The sequence below is a fragment of the Ornithorhynchus anatinus genome, chromosome 2 (assembly GCF_004115215.2).
Source record: "Ornithorhynchus anatinus isolate Pmale09 chromosome 2, mOrnAna1.pri.v4, whole genome shotgun sequence".
Taxonomy (NCBI): Eukaryota; Metazoa; Chordata; class Mammalia; order Monotremata; family Ornithorhynchidae; genus Ornithorhynchus; species Ornithorhynchus anatinus.
In genome coordinates, this window is record NC_041729.1 from 4,041,594 (window position 1) to 4,067,099 (window position 25,506).

Genomic DNA, 25,506 nt, shown 5'->3' on the forward strand with positions numbered 1-25,506 from the left:
CCCTCCTTCCTCTCCAAAACGAATGGAGCCAGAGCGGAGGGGGGGTTGCCACGAAAACGAATGTTTCCACCGGACTCTTCGTCGTCGGGAAGAGTCCGTCCGGAGGAGGGCAAAATCACTGCACGGTTACGGGAGTCAACATACTCTAGGCTTCAAGGCCGTCCATCCCCTGGCCCCCTCCTACCTCTCCTCCCTCCTCTCTCTCCGCCGCCCGCCTCCTCGCCGTCCCCCGGTCTCGCCCGTCCCGCCGTCGACCCCCGGGCCGCGTCCTCCCGCGGTCCCGGGACGCCCTCCCTCCTCGCCTCCGCCGGACCGATTCCCTTCCCCTCTTCGAAACCCTACTTAAGACTCACCTCCTCCGAGAGGCCCTCCCGGACCGAGCTCCCCTTCTCCCTCTGCCGCCCCCCCCTTCGCCTCTCCGCGGCTAAACCCTCTTTTTCCCCTTTTCCCTCCGCTCCTCCCCCTCTCCCTTCCCATCCCCTCGGCACCGTACCCGTCCGCTCGACCGTATATATCTTCGTCACCCTATTCGTCTTGTCAACGAGATGTACATCGCCTCGATTCTGTTTAGTCGCCGTCGTCCTTACGAGACGTCCTTCCCCTCGACTCTATCTCTCGCCACCGTCCCCGTCCGTCCGTCTCCCCCGATCGGACCGTGAGCCCGTCGGAGGGCGGGGACCGTCTCTGTCCGTTGCCGACTCGTCCGTTCCGAGCGCTTAGTACGGTGCTCTGCACGTAGTGAGCGCTCGATAGATACTATTGCATGAATGAATGAAAGATACTAAAATCCGGAGCACGGACAGCGGCATCTCCAGCCCGGCCGCCTCGGATCTTCGCCCGCCACCGACGGACGAAAAGGCGAAGCTTCTGCTTCATTCATTCGTTCAATTCAGTAGTATTTATTGAGCGCTTACTATGTGCAGAGCACCGTACTAAGCGCTTGGAATGGACAGATCGGCAACAGATAGAGACGGTCCCTGCCCTTTGACGGACTCACAGTCTGATCGAGGAGACGGACGGACAAAAACGATAGCAAAAATAGAATCAAGGGGATGTACATCTCATTAAAACAATAGCAATAAATAGAATCAAGGTGATGTACGTCTCATTAACAAATAGGGTAATACTATATTTAATAATAATAAATATAATTTAATAATAATAATAATAATAATAGGGTTAACCTATGGGGAATGTCAGGTGGTGAGCCTAGCGAGTAGGCTGCGGGCCTGGGGGACAAAAGCAATAGCAGTAAATAGAATCAAGGGGATGTACGTCTCATTAACAAAATTAATAGGGTAATATATTTAATAATAATCAAATATAATTTAATAATAATAATAGGGTTAACCTAAGGGGGATGTCAGGTGGTAAGCCTAGCGAGTAGGCCGCGGGCCTGGGTTCAGATTCGGATCCTCTACTAGCCTGCTGTGGGAACTCGGGCTTTCGGTCAGGCAGTTGTATTTATTGAGAGCTTACTGTGTGCAGAGCACTGTACTGAGTGCTCTGCAAAGCATGCTATACCTATATATATATATATATATATACATATATATATATGAAGCAGCATGGCATAATGGGTAGAGCCCGGGCCTGGGAGTCAGAAGGTCATGGGTTCTAATCCCAACTCCGCCACTTGTCTGCTGTGTGACTGTGGGCACTTCACTTTTCCGTGCCTCAGGTCCTCCCCGCCCCCGTGAAGTCAGGATTAAGAGTGTGAGCCCTTTGTAGGACAGGGACCGTTTCCAATCCGATTATTTCGTATCTACCCTGGCGCTTAGAACAGGGCCTGGCACACAGAATCGCGTATTCCAATTGCTTAGTAATAATAATAATGTTGGTATTTGTTAAACGCTTACTACGTGCCGAGCACTGTTCTAAGCGCTGGGGTAGATACGGGGTCATCAGGTTGTCCCCCGTGCGGCTCCCAGTCTTCATCCCCATTTTCCAGATGAGGTCACTGAGGCCCAGAGAAGTGAAGCGACTTGCCTAAGGTCACACTGCTGACAAGTGGCAGAGCTGGGATTCGAACCCATGATCTCTGACTCCCAAGACTTTCCACTGAGCCAAGCTGCTTCTCTGATACAGTGCTCTGCCACAGTAAGCGCTCAATAAATACTACTGAGTGAATGAACATAGTAAGCGCTGAGCGCTTACCGTGTGCAGAGCCCTGTCCTAAGCGTTTGGGAGAGTACGGCGTGACTTAGTGGAAAGAGCGCGGGCTTGGGAGTCAGAGGTCGTGGGTTCTAATCCCGGCTCCGTCCCTTGTCAGCTGTGTGCCCTTGGGAAAGTCACCTCACTTCTCTGGGCCTCAGTGACCTCATCTGGAAAATGGGGATGAAGACTCTGAGCTCCCGTGGGACGACCTCATTACTTTCTATCTCCGCCAGCGCTTAGAACGGTGCTTGCCACAGAGTAAGCGCTTACCAAATACCAACATTATTATTGTTGAGAAGCAGCGTGGCTCAGTTGAAAGAGCCCGGCCTTGGGAGTCAGAGGTCATGGGTTCTAATCCCGGCCCCGCCACTCGTCGGCTGTGTGACCTGGGGCAAGCCACTTCGCTTCTCGCCGCCTCAGTTCCCTCATCTGGAAAATGGGGATGAAGACCGGGAGCCCCACGGGGGACAACCTGATGACCTTGTATCCCCCCCAGCGCTTAGAACGGTGCTCGGCACATAGTAAGCGCTTAACAGATGCCATCGTTATCGTCATTATTACAATAAAACGAGTTTTCAGTCTAGAGGAGGAGCTCACAATCTAGTTTCCATCTCTCTCCCCGGACAGGTCAACTTCCTTCACCTGATTGCGGATAGCGGCGAGTGTCCCGTGGCCGTAGCCGCGGCCGAAGACGTGGTCCACGTGCTGAGGGCGGGAGAGGCCGGCCGGGTTCTGCACTGGGTGTACGGCCAGCCCGTCACCTGCCTCGACGTCTCCGCCTCTCAGGCGGCGTTCGGGGTCAAGAGCTCGGGGTGGATCCATGAAGGGAACAAGGTGCGTAAATAGCCCCACGTGCCAGTCATTCGTTCAGTCGGATTAATAATAATCATCATTATGGTATTTGTGAAGTGCAGAATACGTACCGAGCACCGTTCATTCATTCAGTAGTGTTTATTGAGCGCTTACTACGTGCAGAGCACTGTACTAAGCGCTTGGAAGGGACAGATCGGCAACAGATAGAGACGGTCCCCGCCCATTGACGGGCGCACGGTCTAATCAGCTAAAGAGCGCGGCCTCGGGAGTCAGAGGTCACGGAGCTCTGCCACTGGTCGGCTGTGTGACCTTGGGCAAGTCACTTAACTTCTCCGGGCCTCAGTTCCCTCATCTGTCAAATGGGGATTAAAACTGTGAGCCTCACGTGGGACGACCTGATCGCCTTGTATCCCCCGGCGCTTTGCACATAGTAAGCGCTTAACAAATACCACAGTTTATTTTGTATTAATCAGGAAAATATTTCTGCTCCCTGTCTAGAACGGGGGAGACATCGAAACAAGTGAACAGGCATCAGTAGAAATAAGTAGAATAATAGACACGTGCACTGTTCTGAGCGCTCGGGAGAGTCCAGCAGAGCAGAACGGGTAGACGCATTCTCTCGCCCACGATGAGCTCCCGGCGGCCCGTACGCCGACTAAGAGAGCCCAATGGGCGTGAAATCCAATAGCCCCGTCGGCCCCTTCCGCGCGGCTTCCGTGGCCCGGGGATCCCGAAGCCATTCTAAGCCCCGTCGGGTCAGTCAGACGTGTAACGTCGTATGGTCTTTATCAGTTCCTTCGCCACCCTGATCCCACTTGGTCCTCGGAGGCGGCGGGTCAGCGGATAGAATTGCCTCGTTTCAGAGCACTGTCGGCCGGCGGCGCGAAGGAAGGGGGAGAAACGGCTGAAGGAAGAGAGAGAAATCCACTTAGGGCTCTCAGGCTCGACGGCCGACGAGGCCGTCGTCTCCCGCTTCGGCCCCGGCGTGTATCTGGCGTCGGATGGCGGGCGGCATCAGGCGGCACGTCGGCCCGCGTCCTAATCGGCGAGATGCGAGTGAAGTAATGCGGGCGGCCGGGATGGGTTCGATCGGGACGCTCGCTCTGGCGAAGCTTCCCCGGCTGACGTCACGCTGGAAATCAATTACTAACGTCTATTACGATCGTCGCTCCGCGCCCGCGGACGGGAAGGGACTCCGGATCGGTCGGGGCGCGGGCCCGGATGCCGGGAGAGCGCGCTGCCTAGGGACCCGGGCCCGGGAGGCCGTAGGTCCTGGGTTTTAATCCCGGCTCCGCCGCTCGGCCGCTGCGGGTGACCTCGGGCGGGTCGCCTCGGGTCTCTGGGCCTCGGTTCCCTCATCCGGAAAATGGGGATGGAGATTGGGAGCCACATCTCGGGAAGCAGCGTGGCTCAGGGGGAAAAGCCTGGGCTTCGGAGTCAGAGGTCATGGGTTCGACTCCCGGCTCTGCCCCTCGTCAGCTTTGTGACCGCGGGCGGGTCACTTCACTTCTCTGGGCCTCGGTGACCTCATCTGGCAAATGGGGATTAACCGTGAGCCTCACGTGGGACGACCCGATCACCCTGTATCTCCCCCAGCGCTTAAAACAGTGCTGGGCACATAGTAAGCGCTTAACAAATACCAACGTTATTACCTCCGCTTCTAGACTGTAAGCTCCGTTGTGGGAGGGGAAGGTGCCTGTTGATTGTTGGATCGCACTCTCCCAAGCGCTTAGTACAGTGCTCTGTACACGGTAAGCGCTCATTCATTCGATGGTATTTATCGAGCGCTTACAATTGAATGAATGAATGCATGACAGGGACTGTGTCCAACCCGGTTTGCCCAGCACTTAGTAATAATGCTAATGCCGATGGTATTTGATAAGCGCCTGCTTTGTGCCAGGCACTGTTCAAAGCGCAGGGGTAGATACAAGATAATCGGGTTGGACACAGCCCTTGTCCCACGTGGGGCTCCCAGACTTCATCCCCATTTTACAGATGAGGGAACTGAGGCCCAGAGAAGTGACTCTGCCCGAGGCTACCCAGCGCTTAGAACAGTGGTCGGCACCTAGTAAGCGCTTAACAGATACCAACATTATTAGTATTATCCGGCAGACGAGCGGCAGAGCCGAGGTTTGAGCCCGGGTCCTCCCGTCTCCCGGACCCGTGCTCTCTCCGCGGAGCCGCGCTGCTTAGTACGGTGCCCGACCCATAGTAAGCTCTTAGATACTGTTATCGTTACGATTATTATTATTAGAAATCAACCTCGTGCGGATTCCCCCGGGATTTTCCGGTGTCGGCGGCCCCCTGGGTTTTCCCGACGGAGGCCTCCCTGGGACCCCGCCCAGTTTCTGAAACAGGTGAAGTTCGGAGGACCGAAGGGGCAGTAATTCGGTAGTCGATCAAGTGTATCAAGCGCTTACTCTGTGCGGAACACTACCAGTCAATCAACTGAGTGCTCCCTGTGTGCGGAGCACTGTAGTAAGCGCTTGGGATAGTAGAGTAGTAGTAGTAGTAGAGAAGCAGCGTGGCTGAGAGGAAAGAGCCCGGGCTTGGGAGTCAGAGGTCAGGGGTTCGAATCCCGGCTCCGCCACTCGTCAGCCGGGTGACCGTGGGCAAGTCGCTTCACTTCTCTGGGCCTCACTTCCCTCATCTGTCAAATGGCGATTAACTGTGAGCCTCACGTGGGACAACCCGATTAACCTGGATCTCCCCCAGCGCTTAGAACAGTGCTCTGCACGTAGTAAGCGCTTAACAGATACCAACGTTATTATTATTATTATTAGAGGACCACAGAATTAGCAGACACGCTCCCTGCCCATAATGAGCTTTCAGTCTAGAGGGGGAGGACACAGAATCAGTGGTTTTTACTGAGTGTCTACTGTGTGCGGAGCACTATGCTAAGCGGTCGGGGGAGTTATAGTTAACAATGAGAATTATTGTATTAATAATAATAATGTTGGTATCTGTTAAGCGCTTCCTATGTGCAGAGCACCGTTCTAAGCGCTGGGGGAGATACAGGGTCATCAGGTCGTCCCACGGGAGGCTCACGGTTAATCCCCATTTTCCAGATGAGGGAACTGAGGCCCAGAGAAGTGAAGTGACTTGCCCACAGTCACACAGCTGACAAGTGGCATAATAATGTATTTGTAAAGCGCTTACTATATGCCAAGCACTGTTTTAAGCGCTGGGGGAGATACAAGGTAATCGGGTTGTCCCATGTGGGACTCACAGTCTTCATCCCCATTTTCCAGATGAGGTCACTGAGGCCCACATTGAGCGGCTGGCCCAAAGTCACACAGCGGACAGGTAGCGGAGGTGAGATTAGAACCCGTGACCTCTGGCTCCCAAGCCCGGGCTCTTGCCACTCAGCCACGCTGCTTCTCAGCGTGCACCAGGCACCGCACTGAAGGCCGGGGTGGATCCAAGCCACGTGGGGCTCACGGTCTCAATCTCCATTTTACGGCTGGGGGAACCGAGGCCCAGAGAGGTGAAGCGACCGGCCCAAGGTCACACAGCAGACGAGGGGCGGAGCGGGGATTAGAGCCCACCAGAACGGAGTCGGTCGACGTACCCCGCGTGTCCGCAGCGAGCCTGCGGTCTAGAGGGGAGCTCGGGCCGCCGACCCAACCCGTCGCCATCGACCTCGCCCTCTCCGTTGGCGGGGTTTATGTTCTCGTGTTATTTTTTTTCCCGAATCAGATCATCTAAAATTCTCTTCTCCACGGAGGATTCTCGGAGGAAAAGCGCATCGGCGATTCCTGGCAGGGGAGGGTCTGTTCCGGACCCGCTGTCGCGGGGCTCTTGAGGTCTTTAAAACTCTTGGAAAGCCAGGGGTGGAATGCCAGGAAGCCGGCTAGGCGTGGACGGTGGGGGCGCGGCCCTCGCTTTTTAAAGTTGTCGTCCGGGAACCGAAGCGGAAGGACTGTTATCCTTCGGGTGGGAGCAGACTGCCTTGCTTAGCACAGTGTTAGAATAATAAAAATAATACTAATAATTGCGGCATTTGATAAGCGCTTCCTCCGTGCCAGGCGCCTTACTGAGCCCTGGGGTGGATGCGAGCAAATTCGGTTGGACACAGTCCCCGTCCCACGGTGTCACTTAACTTCTCTGGGCCTCAGTTACGTCATCTGTAAAATGGGGATTAAGACCGTGAGCCCCACGTGGGACGACCCGATTCCCCTGTATCTACCCCGGCGCTTAGAACGGTGCTCTGCACATAGTAAGCGCTTAACAGATACCAACATTATTATTATCATTATCAATCGATCGGTGATATTCATTGAGCGCTTATTGGGTGGAGGGTACTCTAGGACAGTCGAACGGGATTAGTAGTCATTAGTAGAATTAGTGACTCCACCACCTGTCCGCTGTGTGGCCTTGGGCTAGTCACGTCACTTCTCTGGGCCTCAGTTGCCTCATCTGTTAAAACGAATGGGGATTAAGAGTGCGACTGCCCATAATTAGCACTGTGCTAATAGATCGGTGCGAAGCAGCGCGGCTCAGCGGGAAGAGCCCGGGCTTGGGAGTCAGGGGTCATGGGTTCTGATCCCGGCTCTGCCACTCGTCAGCTGTGTGGCCGTGGGCGAGTCGCTTCACTTCTCTGTTCCTCAGTTCCCTCATCTGGAAAATGGGGATTAACTGTGAGCCTCACGTGGGACGACCTGATCACCCTGTATCTACCCCAGCGCTTAGAACAGTGCTCTGCACATAGTAAGCGCTTAACAAATGCCAACATTATTATTATTCTTATCAATGTCTTTATCGAGCGCTCACTGTGTGCAGAACTCTGTACTAGGCACTTGGGAGAGTACAAAACAACAAAATTAGCGGAAACATTCCCTGCCCGTAATTAATTTACGGCCTAGAGTCGGTCAACCAGTGGTGTTTATTGAGGGCTCTTACTGTGTGCAGAGCCGTGGTCTAAGCGTATGGCAGAGTACAGTGCAACAGAATTAACAGAAATGTTTCCTGCCCTTAATAATGATAACAACGGTGGTATTTATTAAGCGCTTACTATGTGCTAACCACTGTTTAAGCGCTGGGGGAGATACAGGATAATCAGGTTGTCCCAACGTGGGGCTCCACGGTCTTCATCCCCATTTTCCAGATGAGGTCACCGGAGGCCCAGAGAAGTGAAGCGACTCGCCCACAGTCACGCAGCTGGCGAGTGGCGGAGTCGGGGTTAGAACCCATGACCTCTGACTCCCAAGCCCGGGCTCTTTCCGCTGAGCCACGCTGCTTCTCTACCCCAGTGCTCAGAACAGGGTTTGGCACGCAGTAAGTGCTTAACAAGTACCATCATCGTTATTATTATTATGAATTCTCATCCCAGCGCCGCCCCTTGTCTGCTCTGTGGCCTTGGGCAAGTCACTTCTCTTCTCTGGGCCTCAGTTCCCTCATCTGTAAAATGGGGATTGAGACTTGCGAGCTCCATGCAGGACAGGGACAGCGTCCAAACTGATTACCTTATATCTACCCCAGCTCTTAGTACAGTGCCTGGCACACAGTAGGCGCTTAACAGATACCACAATTCTAATAATAATAATCATTATTTTTATAATTATTCATAATAATAAACCGTGTCCAACCCGACCACTTGTATCCACCTCAAGGCATAGTTCAGTGCCTGGCACATAATAGTAATAATGATAATGTTGGCATTTGTTAAGCGCTTACTACGTGCAGAGCACTGTTCTAAGCGCTGGGGGAGTTTTACAGGATCATCAGGTTGTCCCACAAGAGGCTCCCAGTCTTCATCCCCATTTTGCAGATGAGGTAACTGAGGCCCAGAGAAGTGAAGTGGCTTGCCCACAGTCACACAGCCGACAAGTGGCGGAGCCGGGATTCGAACCCATGACCTCCGACTCCCAAGCCCGGGCTCTTGCCACTGAGCCACGCTGCTTCCCTGAGCCACTCACATAATAAGCGCGTGACAGAACCACAGTTATCTTCTGACCTTCCTTTCGACCCTGGGCCGGACCGCCCCCGTTCACCCCCCCGACCTCTCCTGAACTGATGACCCATGCAGCGCATTCAGTCGTATTTATTGAGCGCTTACCGTGTGCAGAGCATCGTACTGGACACCCGGGAGAGGACAGTAGAGCGATAAACAGACACATTCCCCGATCACGACGAGATCACAGTCTAGAGGGGGAGACAGACGTGAATAGAAAGAAATAAATGGCAGAGAGGGACATAAATGCTGTGGGGCTGAGGAAGGGGGGAAGGAGGAAAGGAGGACTTAGGGAAGGCTTCTTGGAGGAGATGGGCCTTCGATAGAGTTTTGAGGCGGAGGAGAGTCATTTTCTGTCGGATACGAGGAGGGAGGGCGTTCAGGCCAGAGGCTGGAGGTGGGCGAGGGGTCGGCGGAGAGAGAGACGAGAAGGAGGGACGGCGAGAAGGTCGGCACTAGAGGAGCGGAGCGTGCGGGCCCGGTGGGAGTAGGAGGGCGGCGCGGCGAGGTCGGAGCGGGCGAGGGGATGGTCGCCTATAGAGCCTCTTCTGTTTGATGCGGAGTTGGATGGGCAGCCGCTGGAAGCTCTCGTTCGATCTCAGTTCTAGTGATCCCTCTCACTCTGCCTCAGTCGATCGACTGTAGTTGTGGAGCGCTCACTCCGTGCACTGCTGCGTACTGAGCGCCGAGGAGAGTACGATACTCACCGAGTCGTTAGGCACGTCCCCTGCCCACGAGGGGCTTCCGGGCCAGGGGCGGAGACAGATTTATATAAATAAATGACAGATATGAGAATAAATACAGAGGGAGGGGGATAATAAAGAGGGCACGTCTTTGCCCGTCTACTTGTTTGGTTTTGTTGTCTCTCTCCCCCGTGCTAGACGGCGAGCCCGTCGTCGGGCGGGGGTCGTCTCTATCTGTTGTCGAGTTGTTCGTTCCAAACGCTTAGTAGAGTGCTGTGCGCGCAGTAAGCGCTCAAGAAATACGATTTAATTGGATTGAAATCCAAGTGCGGAGGCGACAGAGAAGGGAACGGAGAAGAAGAAACGAGGGCTTAGTCGGGAAAGGCTTCGTAGCAGAGTCTTTCCCGCGAAATAAATGGAGCGAGATGTCAGCTTTGTCACCTTCCAATACAAAGGACCACTCCGTGTCGATCCCTCGTAGCCAAGTGCTTTTTTTCTAGGTGAAGTGGTTTGAAAGAAGATTTCGAAAATTAAAAGGCGAGGCGCGGAGCTAGGTGGAAGCAGAAAGATAGCGGTGTTTTCATTTGCACGCAGATTTTCTCTCCGAAGCCCTTTGAAATGCAAAACTGGCGCTCGGGCTAAACTCAGTCTTTGGCATGAGCTTATTAATTAAAAATGATCATTTCGGTCATCCATTTTCTCTCTTTTCGCTCCGATGTGCATCCTGCCGCCTGTAAGCAAGTTTTTGAAGTCCTTCCTGGTGTGCTCTAGCTACCCCTTTTATTATTCATTTTAGCAATTGGATGGGGACTTGGAAGTCTGAAGCTTTTAGCGTCTGATTTTTCAAATGGCCCTGTCTAATTTTTTAGGTACCAGATACATCTCTGTCGGGTTGCCTGACAAGAGCCGGCAGCTGCCCGAGGGACGTTGTTTGCATCTGTAGTTCTGTGTTTGTCTGTAATAAGAACAATAATAATAATAATAATGATAATTGTGACATTTGGTAGTTTGGCATAGTCGGTAAAGCACGGGCCTGGGAGTCAGCCGGTTATGGGTTCTAATCCCAGTTCTGCCACTGGTCTGCCGTGTGGCCTCGGGCGAATCACTTCATTTCTCTGTGCCTCGGTTACCTCATCTGTAAAATCCGTAAAAGAAGCAGCGTGGCTGAGTGGAAAGAGCCCGGGCGTGGGAGTCAGAGGTCGTGGGTTCTAATCCCGGACCCGCCACTTGTCAGCTGTGTCATCTTGGGCAGGTCACTTCACTTCGCCGTCCCTCAGTGACCTCGTCTGTAAAATGGGGATGAAGACTGTGAGCCCTACGTGGGATTTCCTTCTCTCTACCCCAGCGCCTAGAACAGGGCTTGACACATAGTAAGCGCTTGAACAAATACCAACATTATTATTATTAAAATGGGGATTGAGACTGTGAGCCCCTTGAGGGACAGGGATTGTGCCCAACCCAATTTGCTTGTGTCCACCCCCGTGTTTAGTACAGTGCCTGACATATAGTGAGCGCTTAAAAAATACCACAGTTATTATTATTATAATGTGCCAGGCACTGTACTAAGCCCTGTGGTGGATACAGCGTGGCTCAGTAGAAAGAGCCTGGGCTTGGGAGTCAGAGGTCATGGGTTTGAATCCCACCTCTGCCACGTGTCAGCTGGGTGACTGTGGGCAAGTCACTTCACTTCTCTGTGCCTCAGTGACCTCATCTGTAAAATGGAGATTAAGACTGTGAGCCTCACGTAGGACAAACTGATTCCCCTGTATCTCCCCCAGCGCTTAGAACAGTGCTGTGCACATAGTAAGCGCTTAACAAATACCAACGTTATTATTACTATTACAAGATGATCGGGTTGGACACAGTTCCTGTCCCACCCGGGGCTCCCAGTCTTAATTCCCATTTTACAGATGAGGGAACCGAGGTCCACGGAAGTGAAGAGACTCGAACGAGGTCACCCAGCAGACCGGTGGCAGAGCCGGGACTAGAACCCGGGTCCTTCAGATTCCCAGGCTTGGCTCGAAGAGTGTGCCCACCTGGAGCTCAGAACTGCCCCCAAGTCGTCACCGACTCAGTGACCCCAGGTGTTGACCGGCGAATTAATAATAATGATATTAATAAATAATAATTACGGCATTTGTTAAGCACTTACTATGTGCCAGGCCCTGTTCTAAGCGCTGGGGGAGACACAACCATATTAGGTTGGACACGGTCCCTGTCCCACATAGGGCTCACAGTCCCCATTTTTACAGATAAGGGAACCGAGGCACAGAGAAGTCATTCGCCCAAGGTCACCCGGCAGACGAGCGGCGGATCCGGGATTAGAACTCGCGACCTTCCGACTCCCAGGCCCGGGCTCTGACCACTAGGCTGTGCTGGAATTGGCTGTCCACTCACAGAAGCCTCAGAAAACAAGGCTAGTGGAGAAGGCTTACGTTCGCCTCTGAGATGGGCAGGATTTCTCCACGGAGCCCTGGGTTTTTCTTGGGAAACAGCAGAGAGCTGTCCGCGACGACAGGAAAACCGATTCTGGAGTTCAGTCGATGGGTCTCATTTTCCTCTAGCCTGGAAGGTCCCTGTGGGCAGGGAACGTCTATCGTAGTCTCCCAAACGCTTAGTTCAGCGCACTGCACGCAGAAAGTGCTCGGTAAATATGATTGGGGGCGGGGGGAGTGAACGAATGGTGCAAATGGAAGTGTGAGGGCGACACAGAAGGGAGAGGGAGAAGAGGAAATGAAGGCTTAGTTGGGGAAGGCCTCCTGGAGGAGGTGTGCTTTCAATAAGCCTTCGGAGGTGGGGAGAGTCATCGCCTGTCGGATATGAAGGGGGAGGACGTTCCAGGCCAGAGGGAGGATGTGGGCGCGGGGTCGGCGGCGAGATAGACGAGATAGAGGGACGGCGAGAAGCTCGGCATTCGGGGAGCGGAGCGGGCGGGCTGGGTCGGAGGAGGAGATCAGTGAGGTAAAATAGGAGGCGGCGAGGTGATTGGATGCTTTAAAATCCATCCGAAGGAGTTTCTGTTTGACGCGGAGGTGGACGGGTATCCACTGGAGGTCCTTGAGGAGCGGGGAAACGTGTCCTGAACGTTTTTGGTAGAAAAATGATCCGGCCAGCAGTTCGGAGTAGGGACAGGAGTGGGGAGAGACAGGAGGCGGGGAGGCCGGCGAGGAGGCTGATGCGGTGATCGAGGCAAGAGAGGATAAGTGCTTGGATTAACGAGGCGGCGGTTGGGATGGAGAGGAAAGGGTGGATTTTTAGCAATGTTGTGAAGGCTGAAATGACAGGATTTGGTGACAGATTGAATATGTGGGTTGAACGAGAGAGATGAGTCGAGGATAATGCCATGGTTACGGGCTTGGGAAACCTGGAGTTGTGATAAAGTGACGGGAAAAGCAGGGGGAGGGCAGGGTTTGGGTGGGAAGATAAGGAGTTATGTTTTGGATGTGTTGGAGATGTCTGCGGGGCATCCAAATAGAGACGTCCCGGGAGTCAGGAGGAAAAGCGAGACTCTAGAGAGGGAGGGAGATCGGGGAGGGTGATGTAGATTTGGGACTCGTCCGCGTAGAGGTGGTAGTCGAAGCCATAGGAGCGAATGAGTTCTCCAAGGGAGCGAGCGTAGGTGGAGAGTAGAAGGGGACCCAGAGCTGAGCCGTGGGGCACTTTCACATTTAGGGGGTGGGAGGCAGAGGAGGAGCCCACAGAAGAGACTGGGAAAGAGCGGCCGGAGAGATGGGAGAACCGGGAGAGGACGGTGTCGGCGAAGCCGAGGTTGGATAATGTTTCCAGGAGAAGAGGGTGGTCGACGGTGTCCGAGGCAGCTGAGAAGTCGAGGAGGATTAGGATGGTGTTAAGCCCGGTGGATTTAGCGAGGAGGAGATCATCGGTGACCCGCGAGAGGGTAGTTTCCAAGGAGCGAAGGGGCGGAAGCCAGACTGGACGGGGCCGAGGAGAGAATTGGAGCAGAGGAAGTGGAGAGGGAGGGTGTAGACGCCTCCCTCCAGGAGTTTGGAGAGGAAGGGTAGGAGGGAGGAGGGGCGATAACTGGAGAGAACCGTGCGGACGAGGGAGGATCTTTTTTAGGACGGGGAGACATGGGCATGTTTGAAAGCTTGGGGAAGAAGCCATTGGAGAGTGAACGGTCAAAGATGGCGGTCAGCGAGGCGACGGATGTTTTGATGAGATGCAGAAGGATGGGGTCCGAGGAGCAGGGGGATTTCGAAAGGAAGAGGGTGATCTCTTGAGATGCTGCTGCCAACGACGGGAGAGTCGAAGGAGGGCCAGGAGAAGGGCGAAAGAGATTTTAGGGAGATAACGTCCCTTGGTTTCAATTTTCTCGATAAAGGGGTCGGCCAGGTCATTAGGGGTAAGATGGGGGGAAGCAAATCTGGGAGTCGGGGGTTCTTAGTGTTTGAAATTCCTTGGCCCACTGGGTCACTCAATCCTAAATTTTTGTAAGGCTGAACTCACCCTGATGGAAAAGCTGCATTTTTATGGAAACGTGTTTTGACGTTAGCTCTTCTGGAAGGGGCTAGATGGGCTTGGGTGAAGTTGGTTCTTGAATCAAGTGGGCAAGGATGGTGGATGTGCAAAATGGCCGCCCAGTGTGCAGGGCTGTTGGGGGTTCATTCATTCATTCAGTGGTATTTATTGAGCGCCTACCTTGTGCAGAGCACTCATACTAAGTGTACTAAAAATCCATGAGATGGTTCGTAGGATTCGGCCGGTTAAAAAAGGGTGCGCTTTTCTATTTCCTCCGTGGTTGGGGCGGGCTTCTGCCCGGAGGCCGGGGGCTAGTGCCATTGACCACTAGTGCCATTGACCACTTCTTCTCTGATTCATTCATTCATTCATTCATTCAATCGTATTTATCGAGCGCTTACTCTGTGCAAAGCACTGTACTAAGCTCTTGGAAAGTACAATTCAGCAATAGAGACGATTCCTGCCCACAACCGGCTCACAAGGCTGCGGGGGGGAGACAGACATCAAAACAAGTAATCGGGCATCGACAGCATCAGTATAAATAAGTAGAATTATAGATATATATCTGTAGCCCTGGATGGTGCGTCCATTTAATGTTAGAATTCTGGCCTGGCTCTTATTTTCCACTGGCAAGCGTTCCTCTTTCCGGTTTCATCTGAACCCCCAGGTTTTCCAAGGTGCTTGTATTCATTTTTCAGAGTTGAACCGGAGTAATTCCAGGAGGCAAGTAAAACTAGCCGCAACTAGCCACCTCTAGACTGTAAGCCCCTCGTGGGCAGGGCATGTGTCTGTTCATTCAGTAGTATTTATTGAGCGCTTACTATGTGCAGAGCACTGTACTAAGCGCCTGGAATGTACGATTCGGCAACAGATAGAGACAGTCCCTGCCCATCGACGGGCTTACAGTCTAATCGGGGGAGACAGACGGACAAAAACAGTAGCGATAAATAGAATCAAGGGGATGGACATCTCATTAACAGAATAAATAGGGTAATAAAAATATAAAAATATAGACAAATGAGCGGACGAGCACAGTGCTGAGGGGAGGAGAAGGGAGAGGGGGAGGAGCCGAGGGAAAAGGGGGGGGGTGTTCTCCCCCAAACGCTCAATCCAGTGCTCTGCACATGGGAAGCGCTCAGTAAATATGATTGACTGACTGAACTAGCTCTTCCAGTTATGGTTTGAGTGCTCCGTGTTTGTTGGTATCTGCTGCGGTTGTTGAGAAAAGCATTCACTTGAAAATATTGAACGCGGAAGAATCTTCTCGGAGTCGGACATGTCCCCCCCCGCTCCTGAGGGCAGAAGGAGACTATTTTTAAACCAAGCCCTAGTGGGCAGGGAATGTGCCTGTTTAATAATAATCGTGGTATTTGTTAAGCGCTTACTATGGGCCAGGCACTGTACTAAGCGTTGGGGTGGAGACAAGCAAATGGGGTTGGGCCGGGCCCTCTCCCGCATGGGGCTCACAGTCTCCATGCCCATTTTATAGATGAGAGAACTGAGACCGAGAGAAGTGAAGTGACTCGTTCAATCAATCGTATTTATTGAGCGCTTACTGTGTGCGGAGCACTGTACTAAGCGCTTGGAATGGACAATCTGCAACAGACAGAGACGATCCCTGCCCATTAGTGGACTCACCCAAGGTCCCACAGCAGACAAGTGGCGGAGCCGGGATTAGAACCCCTGACCTTCTGACTGCCAGCCCCTCTCTCTGTCCTCCACACCGTGCTGCTTCCCCTGTTTATTGTTCTGTTGTACTCTCCCAAGCGCTTAGTAGAAGCAGCGTGGCTCAGTGGAAAGAGCCCGGGCTTGGGAGTCAGAGGTCACGGGTTCGAATCCCGGCTCGGCCGCTTGTCACCTGTGTGACTGTTGGCAAGTCACTTCACTTCTCTGGGCCTCAGTGACCTCATCTAGAAAATGGGGATTACGATTGTGAGCCTCACGTGGGACAACCTGATGACCCTATATCTACCCCAGCGCTTAGAACAGCGCTCGGCACATAGTAAGCGCTTAACAAATACCAACATTATTATTAGTAGTAGTAGTGCAGTGCTCTGCACATATTAAGGGCGCTCAATAAATACGATCGAATGAATGACCCTTCTCTCTAGCCCATCCTAGGGGCTTTCTGTGCCCGAGCTAGTGGGTTGGGAAATTCGAGTCGGGGGCGGGAAAGCAGCGTTCTTTCAGTCAGATTTATTGAGCCCTTTACCGTGAGCAAACACTACACTAAGCGCTTGGGAGAGGAAACTAGAACACCAAACCGAAGCAGCACGGCGTAGCGGCTAGAGAACGGGACCGGGGAGCCAGAAGGTCATGGGTTCTAATCCCAGCTCAGCCACTCGTCTGCTGTGGGACCTTGGGCGAGCCCGTTGTTGGACAGGGATTGTCTCTATCTGTTGCCGGATTGTCCATTCCAAGCGCTTAGTATAGTGCTCGGCACAGAGTAAGCGCTCACTGGATAGGATTGAATGAATGAATGAGTCACTTCACTTCTCCTCAGTTCCCTCATCTGGATAATGGGGATGGAGACTGTGAGCCCCACGTGGGACAGGGACTGTGCCCAACCGATCTGCTTCTAACCACCTCAGCGCTCAGTACAGAGCCTGGCACAAAGTCAGTACTTAACAAACCCCACAATTATTATTATTATTACATTCCTGCTTACCATGAGCGCACAGTCTAGAGGGGGAGACAGACATTAATATAAATAAACAACTACATAGATCATTCTCTCCTTCCTGGACTGGAAGTCAGGGGCCTGGGTTCGAGTCTGCTCTACCCCTTGCCTGCCGAGTGACCGCGGACAAGTCACTAGACTCCTCTGGGCCTTAGTTTCCTCCTCTGCCAAAGTGAGATAAATACCTGTTCTCCTCTCCTGAAACCGTGAGCCCGTGAGGGACAGAGGTGGCCCGTTCTGATCGGCTTGCATCTCCCCAGTGCTTAGCCCAGTGCTTAGCAGATGGTAAGCCTTAATAATGAGAACGTCATTATTATTGAGTGCCATTAATTAATCGTTAGCGTTGTTGTTATTTGGAGAGGTGCCTGCCGAGAGATGCTCCCACCCCTCAATCAATCGCTGGTAATCATCGAGCTCTTACCGTGTGCAGAGCACTGGGCTAAGCGCTTGGCAGAGAGGAGGACGGTAGAGTCGGGAGACGGAGTAGGAAGTTGGTGTCGAATCACGCGGCTTCCTGCCGTTTTTCCTCCGCCGAATCCTTCTCCGTCTCCAATCAGTCAGTCGTATTTATCGAGCGCTTACTGTGTGCAGAGCGCTGTACTAAGCGCTTGTGAGCACGTAGCAAGCGCCCGATAAGTAAGATTGAATGAATTGGGAGGGGACGGTGCGCCAGAACGAGCAGATACATCTCCTGCCCGTAAGGAGCTTAGAGTCTAGAGGGGGAGACAGATATCGATTAGTGACTTCTGACGCGAGGCAGCCCGCTTAATGCCTCAGTTTCCCCATCCACAAAATGGGGATAATAGCATCCGGACATCTCCTGGGATTTGGGGGACTAATGACACGGAGTTAATGTCGGAAACGTGCGCAGGAGGTGGAAAAAGCTATCTCTTATGACCACTCAGGCCCGGAGCACGCCGGTGGATTTCTTTAGACTTTTCAGCTTCACTCACTGGGGCGCGGACTCAATATGTAGACCTTTCACTTACCTAAATGTGTTTTGGCTTTGCGGTCTCTTGCTCTTTGCTTACTTTTTGCTCAAGTTTCCAAAAGGCAAGTCCATCTGGGCTCCCTCGTGGAAATGACTTGGCGCTGCTGCGTTGGCACCTCACCGCCTTCCCTCCCACCCTCTCTCTGTCTCTCTCTCTCCCCACCCCCCATTTCCCCTCTCTCATCCTGTTTTTTCCTCCTCCCCTTCTCTCTCTTCCTTTCCCTTTCTTCCCCTCTCTCCCTCTTCTCTCTTCCCTCTCTCCTCCTCTCTCCTTTTCTCTTCTTCTCCCCCATTCCTTCTCCATCTTCTTCCTCTCTGTCTCTCTCCCCCTCTATTTCCCCTCTCTCATCTCTCTGTCTTTCTCCTCCCCCCTCTTCTTCCCCCCTTCCTTTCTTGATTTTTCTCCTTCTCTCTCTCTTCCTGCCCCCCATTCCTTCTCCATCTACTTCCCCTCCCCCCCTTCTCCCTCCCCCTTCACTCTCCTCCCCCTCTCCCTTTCTTGCTTTTTCTTCCTCCTCTCTCTCCCTCTGTCCTCTCCCCCTTTCTCTTCTTCTCTCCCCATTCCTTCTCCATCTTCTTCCTCTTTCCCTTCTATTTCCCCCCTCTTCCTCTCTTTCTCCCTGCCCCTTCTCCTCCCCCCTTCCTTTCTTGGGTTTCTCTCCCTCCTCTCTCTCCTCTCTCCCCTTTCCTCCCCCTTTCCCCATTCTCCATCTTCTTCCTCTCTCCTCCCCCCTCCCTCTCTCTCTCTTCCTCCCCTTTCACTCTCCTCCCCCCTCCCTTTCTTGCTTTCTCTCCCTCCTCTCTCTCCATCTCTCCTCTCCCCCTTTCTCTTCTCCCCCATTCCCTCTCCATCTTCTTCCTCTCTCTCTCCCTCTACTTCCCCCTCTCGTCCTCTCTTTCTCCCTCCTCCTAACCCTCTCCCTTTCTTTATATCTCTTCCTCCTCTCCCTCCTCTCCCTTTCTCTCCCCTTCCCCCATTCTCTCTCCATCTTCTTCCTCTCTCTCTCCCCCTCTCCCTCCCTCTTTCTCCCTCTCTTTCTTTCTCTCTCCCTCTCTCTCCCCTCCCCATCTCCATCTTCCCCTCTCTCCCCCCTCTCTCTTTCTCTTTCTCCCTCCCCTTTTCTCCTCTTCCTCTCCTTTCTTGCTTTCTCTCCTTCCTTCTCTCTCCCCCTTTCTCTTCTTCTCCCCCATCCCCTCTCCATCTTCCTCCCTCTCTCTGTCCCTCCCCCTCCTCCCCTTTTCCCCCTCCGTTCCCTCTTCATCTTCTCCCTTTCTCCCTCTTTCTCCCTCTCTCTCCCTCCCCCTCCTCCCCTCTCCTTTCTTGCTTTCTCTCCCTCGTCCCTCCCTCCCTCCCTCTCCCCCCTTTCTCTTCTCCTCCCCTCTCTCATTCCCTTTCCATCTTCTTTTCTCTCCCTCTCTCTTTCCCCCTTCCGCCCCTCTTCCCCTTCTCCTTTCTCTTCTTCTTCCCGTTCTCATTCCCTCTCCATCTTCTTTTCTCTCCCTCTCTCTGTCTCTTTCTCCTTCTCCCCCCCCTTTCTCCTTCCCTCTCTCTCCCCCTCTATCTTCCTTTGTCTCTCTCTGTCCCTCTCTTCTCTCCCTCTCTCTGTCTCTCTGGCCATCTCTCTCCTTCTCCCCCCAACCTTCTTTCTCTCATTAAAATGCGAATCTAGTTCTCTGGAAGCCGGTGTCAGAGGCGGACCGGCAAAATCCCGTCTCTCTGCCCACCCGTCAAGTTGGTCTCCTGCACCGCGCTCTGCCAGCCTCCGGACGATCGGGCCACAGAGGCTCGTAGAGGGTTGGGTGGGCTGGAGAGGGCTGCCCGCCACACGCGCGGACACACGCCTCGTGTTCCCGAGCCGAGTCACAAGTGGCCGGTCTGGCCGGTCCTTTGTAGACACATCTGTCCCCGTGACAAAGCCCCCCGAGTTTGGCACGGGCCTGGGGGATTGGCAGCGCCCGCCGAGGGTCCGGGCCTGGAACGGCAGGGGTTGTGCAGGTGCGTTGGCAAGGGGAGGCGGCGGCGGGCGAGGCGGGCCCAGCCCCAGGGGCCGCCCAGCCAGCTAGGGACGGTGCCATCTCGCGGGGTGGGGGGACGGGGGGCGGCCGGGGCGGCGTTCGGGCCGGGAAAAGGGGACTCGCACCAGCAGGGAGGAGGAAGAACGCTCCTTGGAGTTATGACTCTAGAGTGGAATCACAGACGTGTGTGTGTGTGTGTGTGTGTGTGTGTGTGTGTGTCCCGGGGTGGGGGGCAACGGGGGGGGGGGGGGGGGACGATGGAGAGTGTAAGTAGCTCCATCGATTGTTCAGTCGGTGGTATTTATGGAGCGCTTACTTAAACCCCAACCTGGGTTTATCAGTCTCACCCGTGGAGAAGCAGCAGGGCGTAGGGGAGAGTGCGCCGGCCTGGGGGTCCGGAGGCCGTGAGCAGGGAAGCAGCGTGGCTCGGTGGAAAGAGCATGGGCTTGGGAGTCGGAGGTCATGGGTTCGAATCCAGGTTCTGCCACTTGTCAGCTGGGTGTCTGTGGGCAAGTCACTTCACTTCTCTGGGCCTGTTACCTCATCTGGAAAATGGGGATTAAGACTGTGAGCCTCATGTGGGACAACCTGATTACCCTGTTTACCCCTGCGCTTAGAACAGTGCTCTGCACATAGTAAGCGCTTAACAAATACCTACATTATTAATCCCGGCTCCGCCACTTGTCTGCTGCTGGGTGCCCTCGGGCAGGTCGCTTCACTTCTCTGGGCCTCCGTGACCTCATCTGGAAAATGGGGGTTGAGACCGGGAGTACTGTGGCCAACTTGATTTGCTTCTATCCACCTCAGCGCTTAGTACGGTCCCTGGCGCATAGTAAGCGCTTAACAAATGCCGTCATCATCATCATTAGTATTTTTAGACTGTGAGCTCATCGTGGACAGGGAACCTGTCGACCAGTTCTGTTTTATCGTCCTTTCCCAAGCGCTCAGATCAGTGTTGGGCACTCAGTGAGTGCTCGGTAAATACCACCGATTGATCACTTGGAGAAGCAGCGTGGCTCAGTGGAAAGAGCCCCGGCTTGGGAGTCAGAGGTCACGGGTTCGAATCCCGGCTCCGCCGCTCGTCAGCTGGGTGACCGTGGGCGAGTCATTTCACTTCTCTGGGCCTCAGTGACCTCATCTGGAAAATGGGGATTAACTGTGAGCCTCACGTGGGACGACCTGATGACCCCGTATCTCCCCCAGCGCTTAGAACAGTGCTCTGCACATAGTAAGCGCTTAACAAATACCAACATTATTATTATTATTATTATCATCACTTGATCGTTTGATTGCTTGTGTCGTGGGCGTGAGGTTTGGGTTTTCATGGTATTTGTGAAGCACTTACTATGTGCCAGGCACTCTTCTAAGCAGTGGGGTAGATTCATTCAATCGTATATATTGAGCACTTACTGTGTGCAAAGCACTGTACTAAGCGCTTGATCCAAGCTGATCATGTTGGACACGGCCCCTGCCCTACATGGGGCTCACGGTCTTCGTCCTCATTTTGCAGGAGAGGGAACTGAGGCCCAGAGGCGAAGTGACTTGCCCAAGGCCGCACAGCAGGCATAGTAGCGGAGCCGGGCAAGATTAGAACCCAGGACCCCCTGACTCCCAGACCCAGGCTCCATTTACCCGATCACGCTGCTTCTCCTCACGCTCCTTTGTTATGCCAGCTCCCCACATGTTGCTATTCATTTGTGTCTGCCACGTCTGTTATATCTGACTCTCCCGAGGGCTTAGTAGAGTGCTCTGCACATAGTAAGTGCTCAATCATGGCGTAATGGATAGGGCACGGGCCTGGGAATCAGAAGGTGGCGGGTTCTAATCCCAGCGCCGCCCCGTCTGCCGGGTGACCTTGAGCAAGTCACTTCACCTCTCTGGGCCTCAGTTACCGCATCTGGAAAATGGGGAGCGAGACTGTGAGCCCCATGCGGGACAGGGACCGCGGCCAACCCGGTTCGCTTGGATCGACCCCAGCGCTTAGTCCAGTGCCCGGCACATAATAATATCAATAACAACTGTGGTCTTTGTTAGGCACGTGCCGAGTGCCGGAGGCTGTACTAAGCAGTGGGGTGGAGCCAAGCAGATCAGGTCGGATACAGTCCCCGTCCCACATGGGGCTTAACAGATACCATCGTTATTATTATTAATAATGTATTATCAATAATAAGAATAACAGAAGAAGAAGAAGAAGAAGAAGAAGAATTCATAATATTATTAATAATGTATTATCAATAATAAGAATAACAAAAGTCCACTGATTGGTTGGTTTAGTGTTTAGAATGTGCCAAGCGCTGTTTTAGGCACTGGGAAGCAGCCTGTCGCAGTGGGAAAAGCCCGGGCTTCGGAGTCAGAGGTCATGGGTTCGAATCCCAGCTCTGCCACTTGTCGGTTGTGTGACTTTGGCAAGTCACTTCACTTCTCTGTGCCTCAGTGACCTCGTCTGTAAAATGGGGATTAACTGTGCGCTTCACGTGGGACAACCTGATGACCCTGTACCTCCCCCAGCGCTTAGAACAGTACATAGTAAGCGCTTAACAAATACCAACATTATTCTCTGGGCCTCAGTTACCTCACTGGAAAGTGGGGATGAAGACTGTGAGCCCCACGCGGGATGACCTGATGACCTTGTATCCCCCCTAGCGCTTACAACAGTGCTTGGCACATAGTAAGCGCTTAACAAATACTATCTTATTATTATTATAATCAAGCCGGACCCAGCCCCTGCCCCACGTGAGTGTAAGGAATAAACATGGCGTCTCCAGCTTGTCTCTGGACAACAACTCTTTGTGGGCAGGGAGGGTGACTGCTTATTGTTGTGTCGTACTCTCCCAAGTGGTTAGTACAGTGCTGCGCACACAGTAAGCGCTCAGTAAATTTGATTGAACGGATGATAGCATCGTGGCTCAGTGGAAACAGCCTGGGCGACAGAGGTCATGGGTTCGACTCCCGGCTCTGCCACTTGTCAGCTGTGTGACTGCGGGCGAGTCACTTCACTTCTCTGGGCCTCGGTTCCCTCATCTGGAAAATGGGGATTAACCGTGAGCCTCACGTGGGACGACCCGATGACTCTGTATCTCCCCCAGCGCTTAGAACAGTGCTCCGCACAGAGTAAGCGCTTAACAAATACCGACATTGAGAGAGAAAAGGTTTTTGTTTTGTCAACGTCCAGCCACCTCCGGGATGTCGGGAAAGTCCATCTATTCCCCGCACCTTCCCAACCCCAGCGCCGTTACCAACTTTTACGGCATGACTTATCCCCGGCCAGGATTTGCAAAATAGTCTCTCTGGCCGCTTGTCAAAAATGACATCATATCGGAGTAAACCGCTTTTAAATCAAACATCCATTATTCATGTATATTAACTGCTTTTTTATTTTTTTATCGGCTGCCTCGTGGATGATTTACTCTTTTTCTCTCCGTCTCTCCCCTCCCTCCCTCCCCAGTTGTCTGTCTCCCTCATTTGCTCCTTTTAAATCTTAGCTCATCTGTGAATTTATAGGCCCGCACACTTAGCTTTTGTGTCTCAATCTGCTGACCGCGCAGGCATCCGGAGGGAGAATTCTCCTGGTCGGAGGACGCGGACGGAACAACGAGGGGGGGAGCCGAGCCCCACGGAGCTTCATTCGTTCGTAGTCAGCGAGCGCCTACTGTGTGCAACGCTCTGTACAGAGCCTCGGGGGAGTCCAGGGCAACGATAAACTGACAGATTCCCTGCCCACAGCGAGCTCACCGTCTAGAGGGGGAGACAGACTTCAGTAGAAATAGATAAATGACAAATATCTACACTCCGAGCCCCACGTGGGATGACCTGATTGTCCTGTATCTACACCAGCGCTTTGAACGGTGCTTGGCACATGGTAAGCGCTTAATAGATGCCATCTTCAGCATCTGTACGCGTGCGGCGTGGGACTGGGGTGGAGGATGAATGTCCGGAGCAAGTCAGGGCGACGCAGAAGGGAGTGGAAGAAGAGAAGGGGAGGGGTTAGGCAGGGAAGGCTTCTCGGAGGAGGTGGGCCTTAAAGGCACGCTTCTCTCCCTCTTGCAGCTTCCTACTTATTTATTTTTTTTGGTATTCGTTAAGCGCTTACTATGCGCAGAGCCCCGTTCTAAGCGCCGGGGGAGATACAGGGTCATCAGGTCGTCCCACGTGAGGCTCACAGTTAATCCCCATTTTCCAGATGAGGTAACTGAGGCACAGAGAAGTGAAGTGACTTGCCCACCGTCACCCAGCTGACAAGTGGCAGAGCCGGGATTCGAACTCATGACCTCGGACTCCCAAGCCCAGGCTCTTTCCGCTGAGCCACGCTGCTTCTCTATTATTACTTATTGATGCGTGCTCGTCCACAGCACTTAATAATAATAATAATAATAATTATGGTATTTGTGCTCTACTGTACTTAGCGCCGGGGTGGATACGAGCAAATCAGGTTGGATGCAGTCCCCGTCCTACGTGGGGCCCACAGTCTCCATCCCCATTTTACAGGTGAGGTCACTGAGGCCCAGAGAAGTGGAGTCACTTGCCCAAGATCACACAACAGACGGGTGGAGGAGCCGGGATTAGAACCCGTGACCTGGCTCCCGGAGAAGTGAAGCGACTTGCCCAAGGTCACACAACAGACGGGTGGAGGAGCCGGGATTAGAACCCGTGACCCGATTCCCGGAGAGGTGAAGCGACTTGCCCAAAGGGGCACAGCAGACGAGGGGCGGAGAGGGGATTAGGACCCAGGTCCCCTGACTTCCAGGCCTGAGCTCTAGACCACACTGCTTCTCTTCCGTACCGGAAACATCAAGTTGCCGTTCGTTGTTGGCGGGGAAAAGTGACTGTTTATTGTTGGTATTGGACTCTCCCAGCGCTTAGTACAGTTCCCTGCACACAGTAAGCGCTCAAGAAATAACGATTTGAACGAACCAAGTTTGGGTAGAGAGGAAGGGGTAGAGCTTGTAAATAATAATGGTATTTGTTAAGCGCTTACTATGTGCCAAGCACTGTTCTAAGCGCTGGCGTAGAAACGGGGTAATCGGATTGTCCCACGTGAGGCTCACAGTCATCATCTTCATTTTCAACCGAGGCACAGAGATTAGACTCTGAGCCCGTCACATGGGCAGGGATTGTCTCTGTCTGTTGTTACCGAATTGTCCCTTCCAAGCGCTTAGTACAGTGCTCTGCACATCGTAAGCGCTCAATAAATACTATTGAAAGAAGTGGCTTGCCCAGGGTCACACGGCGGACGAGTGACAGAGCCGGGATCAGAACCCACGTCCTTTGACCCCCCAGGCCTGGGCCCTTTCCACTGAGCCACGCTGCTTCTCAAGCCGCGCTGCTTGTTGTGGGCGGGGAACGTGTCCGCCGATTCAGTTGTACTGGACTCTCCTAAGCGCTTAATACGGTGCTGGGCACATAGTGGACGCTCAGTACCTACCCTCAATTGCTCGATCTGTAAAATACGCCTGAGGAAAGATAGGTGGGAATTAGGAGTTGGCGACCCGGTGGTGTTTTCAACGGAGACGGGGAAGCGGAGGGCCCTCCGGGCGGATTTGCAGGGAAGACGGGAAGTTCAGTTTGGGGCTGGGTGGTTTGAAGGGCCGGCGAGCCTTCCAAGTGGCACAGTGTTCTGCACACGGTAAGCGCTCAAGAAATACCCTCGATTGACTGATCGGAGGTGGGGATTCTGTAGAGCAAACACGTAGGCGAGAAAACGATGAAGGAAAAAAGCTGTTTTTTGGGTCATATT

General features: G+C 53.3%; 1 protein-coding gene across 1 annotated transcript in view; it reads left to right on the forward strand.

Annotated features, from left to right (window-relative positions):
* FBXW8 (F-box and WD repeat domain containing 8) overlaps positions 1 to 25,506 on the forward strand; it is a 125,485-nt gene that overhangs the window by 76,924 nt on the left and 23,055 nt on the right. The window contains exon 8 of the mRNA XM_029057600.1: positions 2,785 to 2,991. Within this exon, the coding sequence (XP_028913433.1) occupies positions 2,785 to 2,991 (207 nt within the window). The remainder of the gene's footprint in view (positions 1 to 2,784; positions 2,992 to 25,506) is intronic.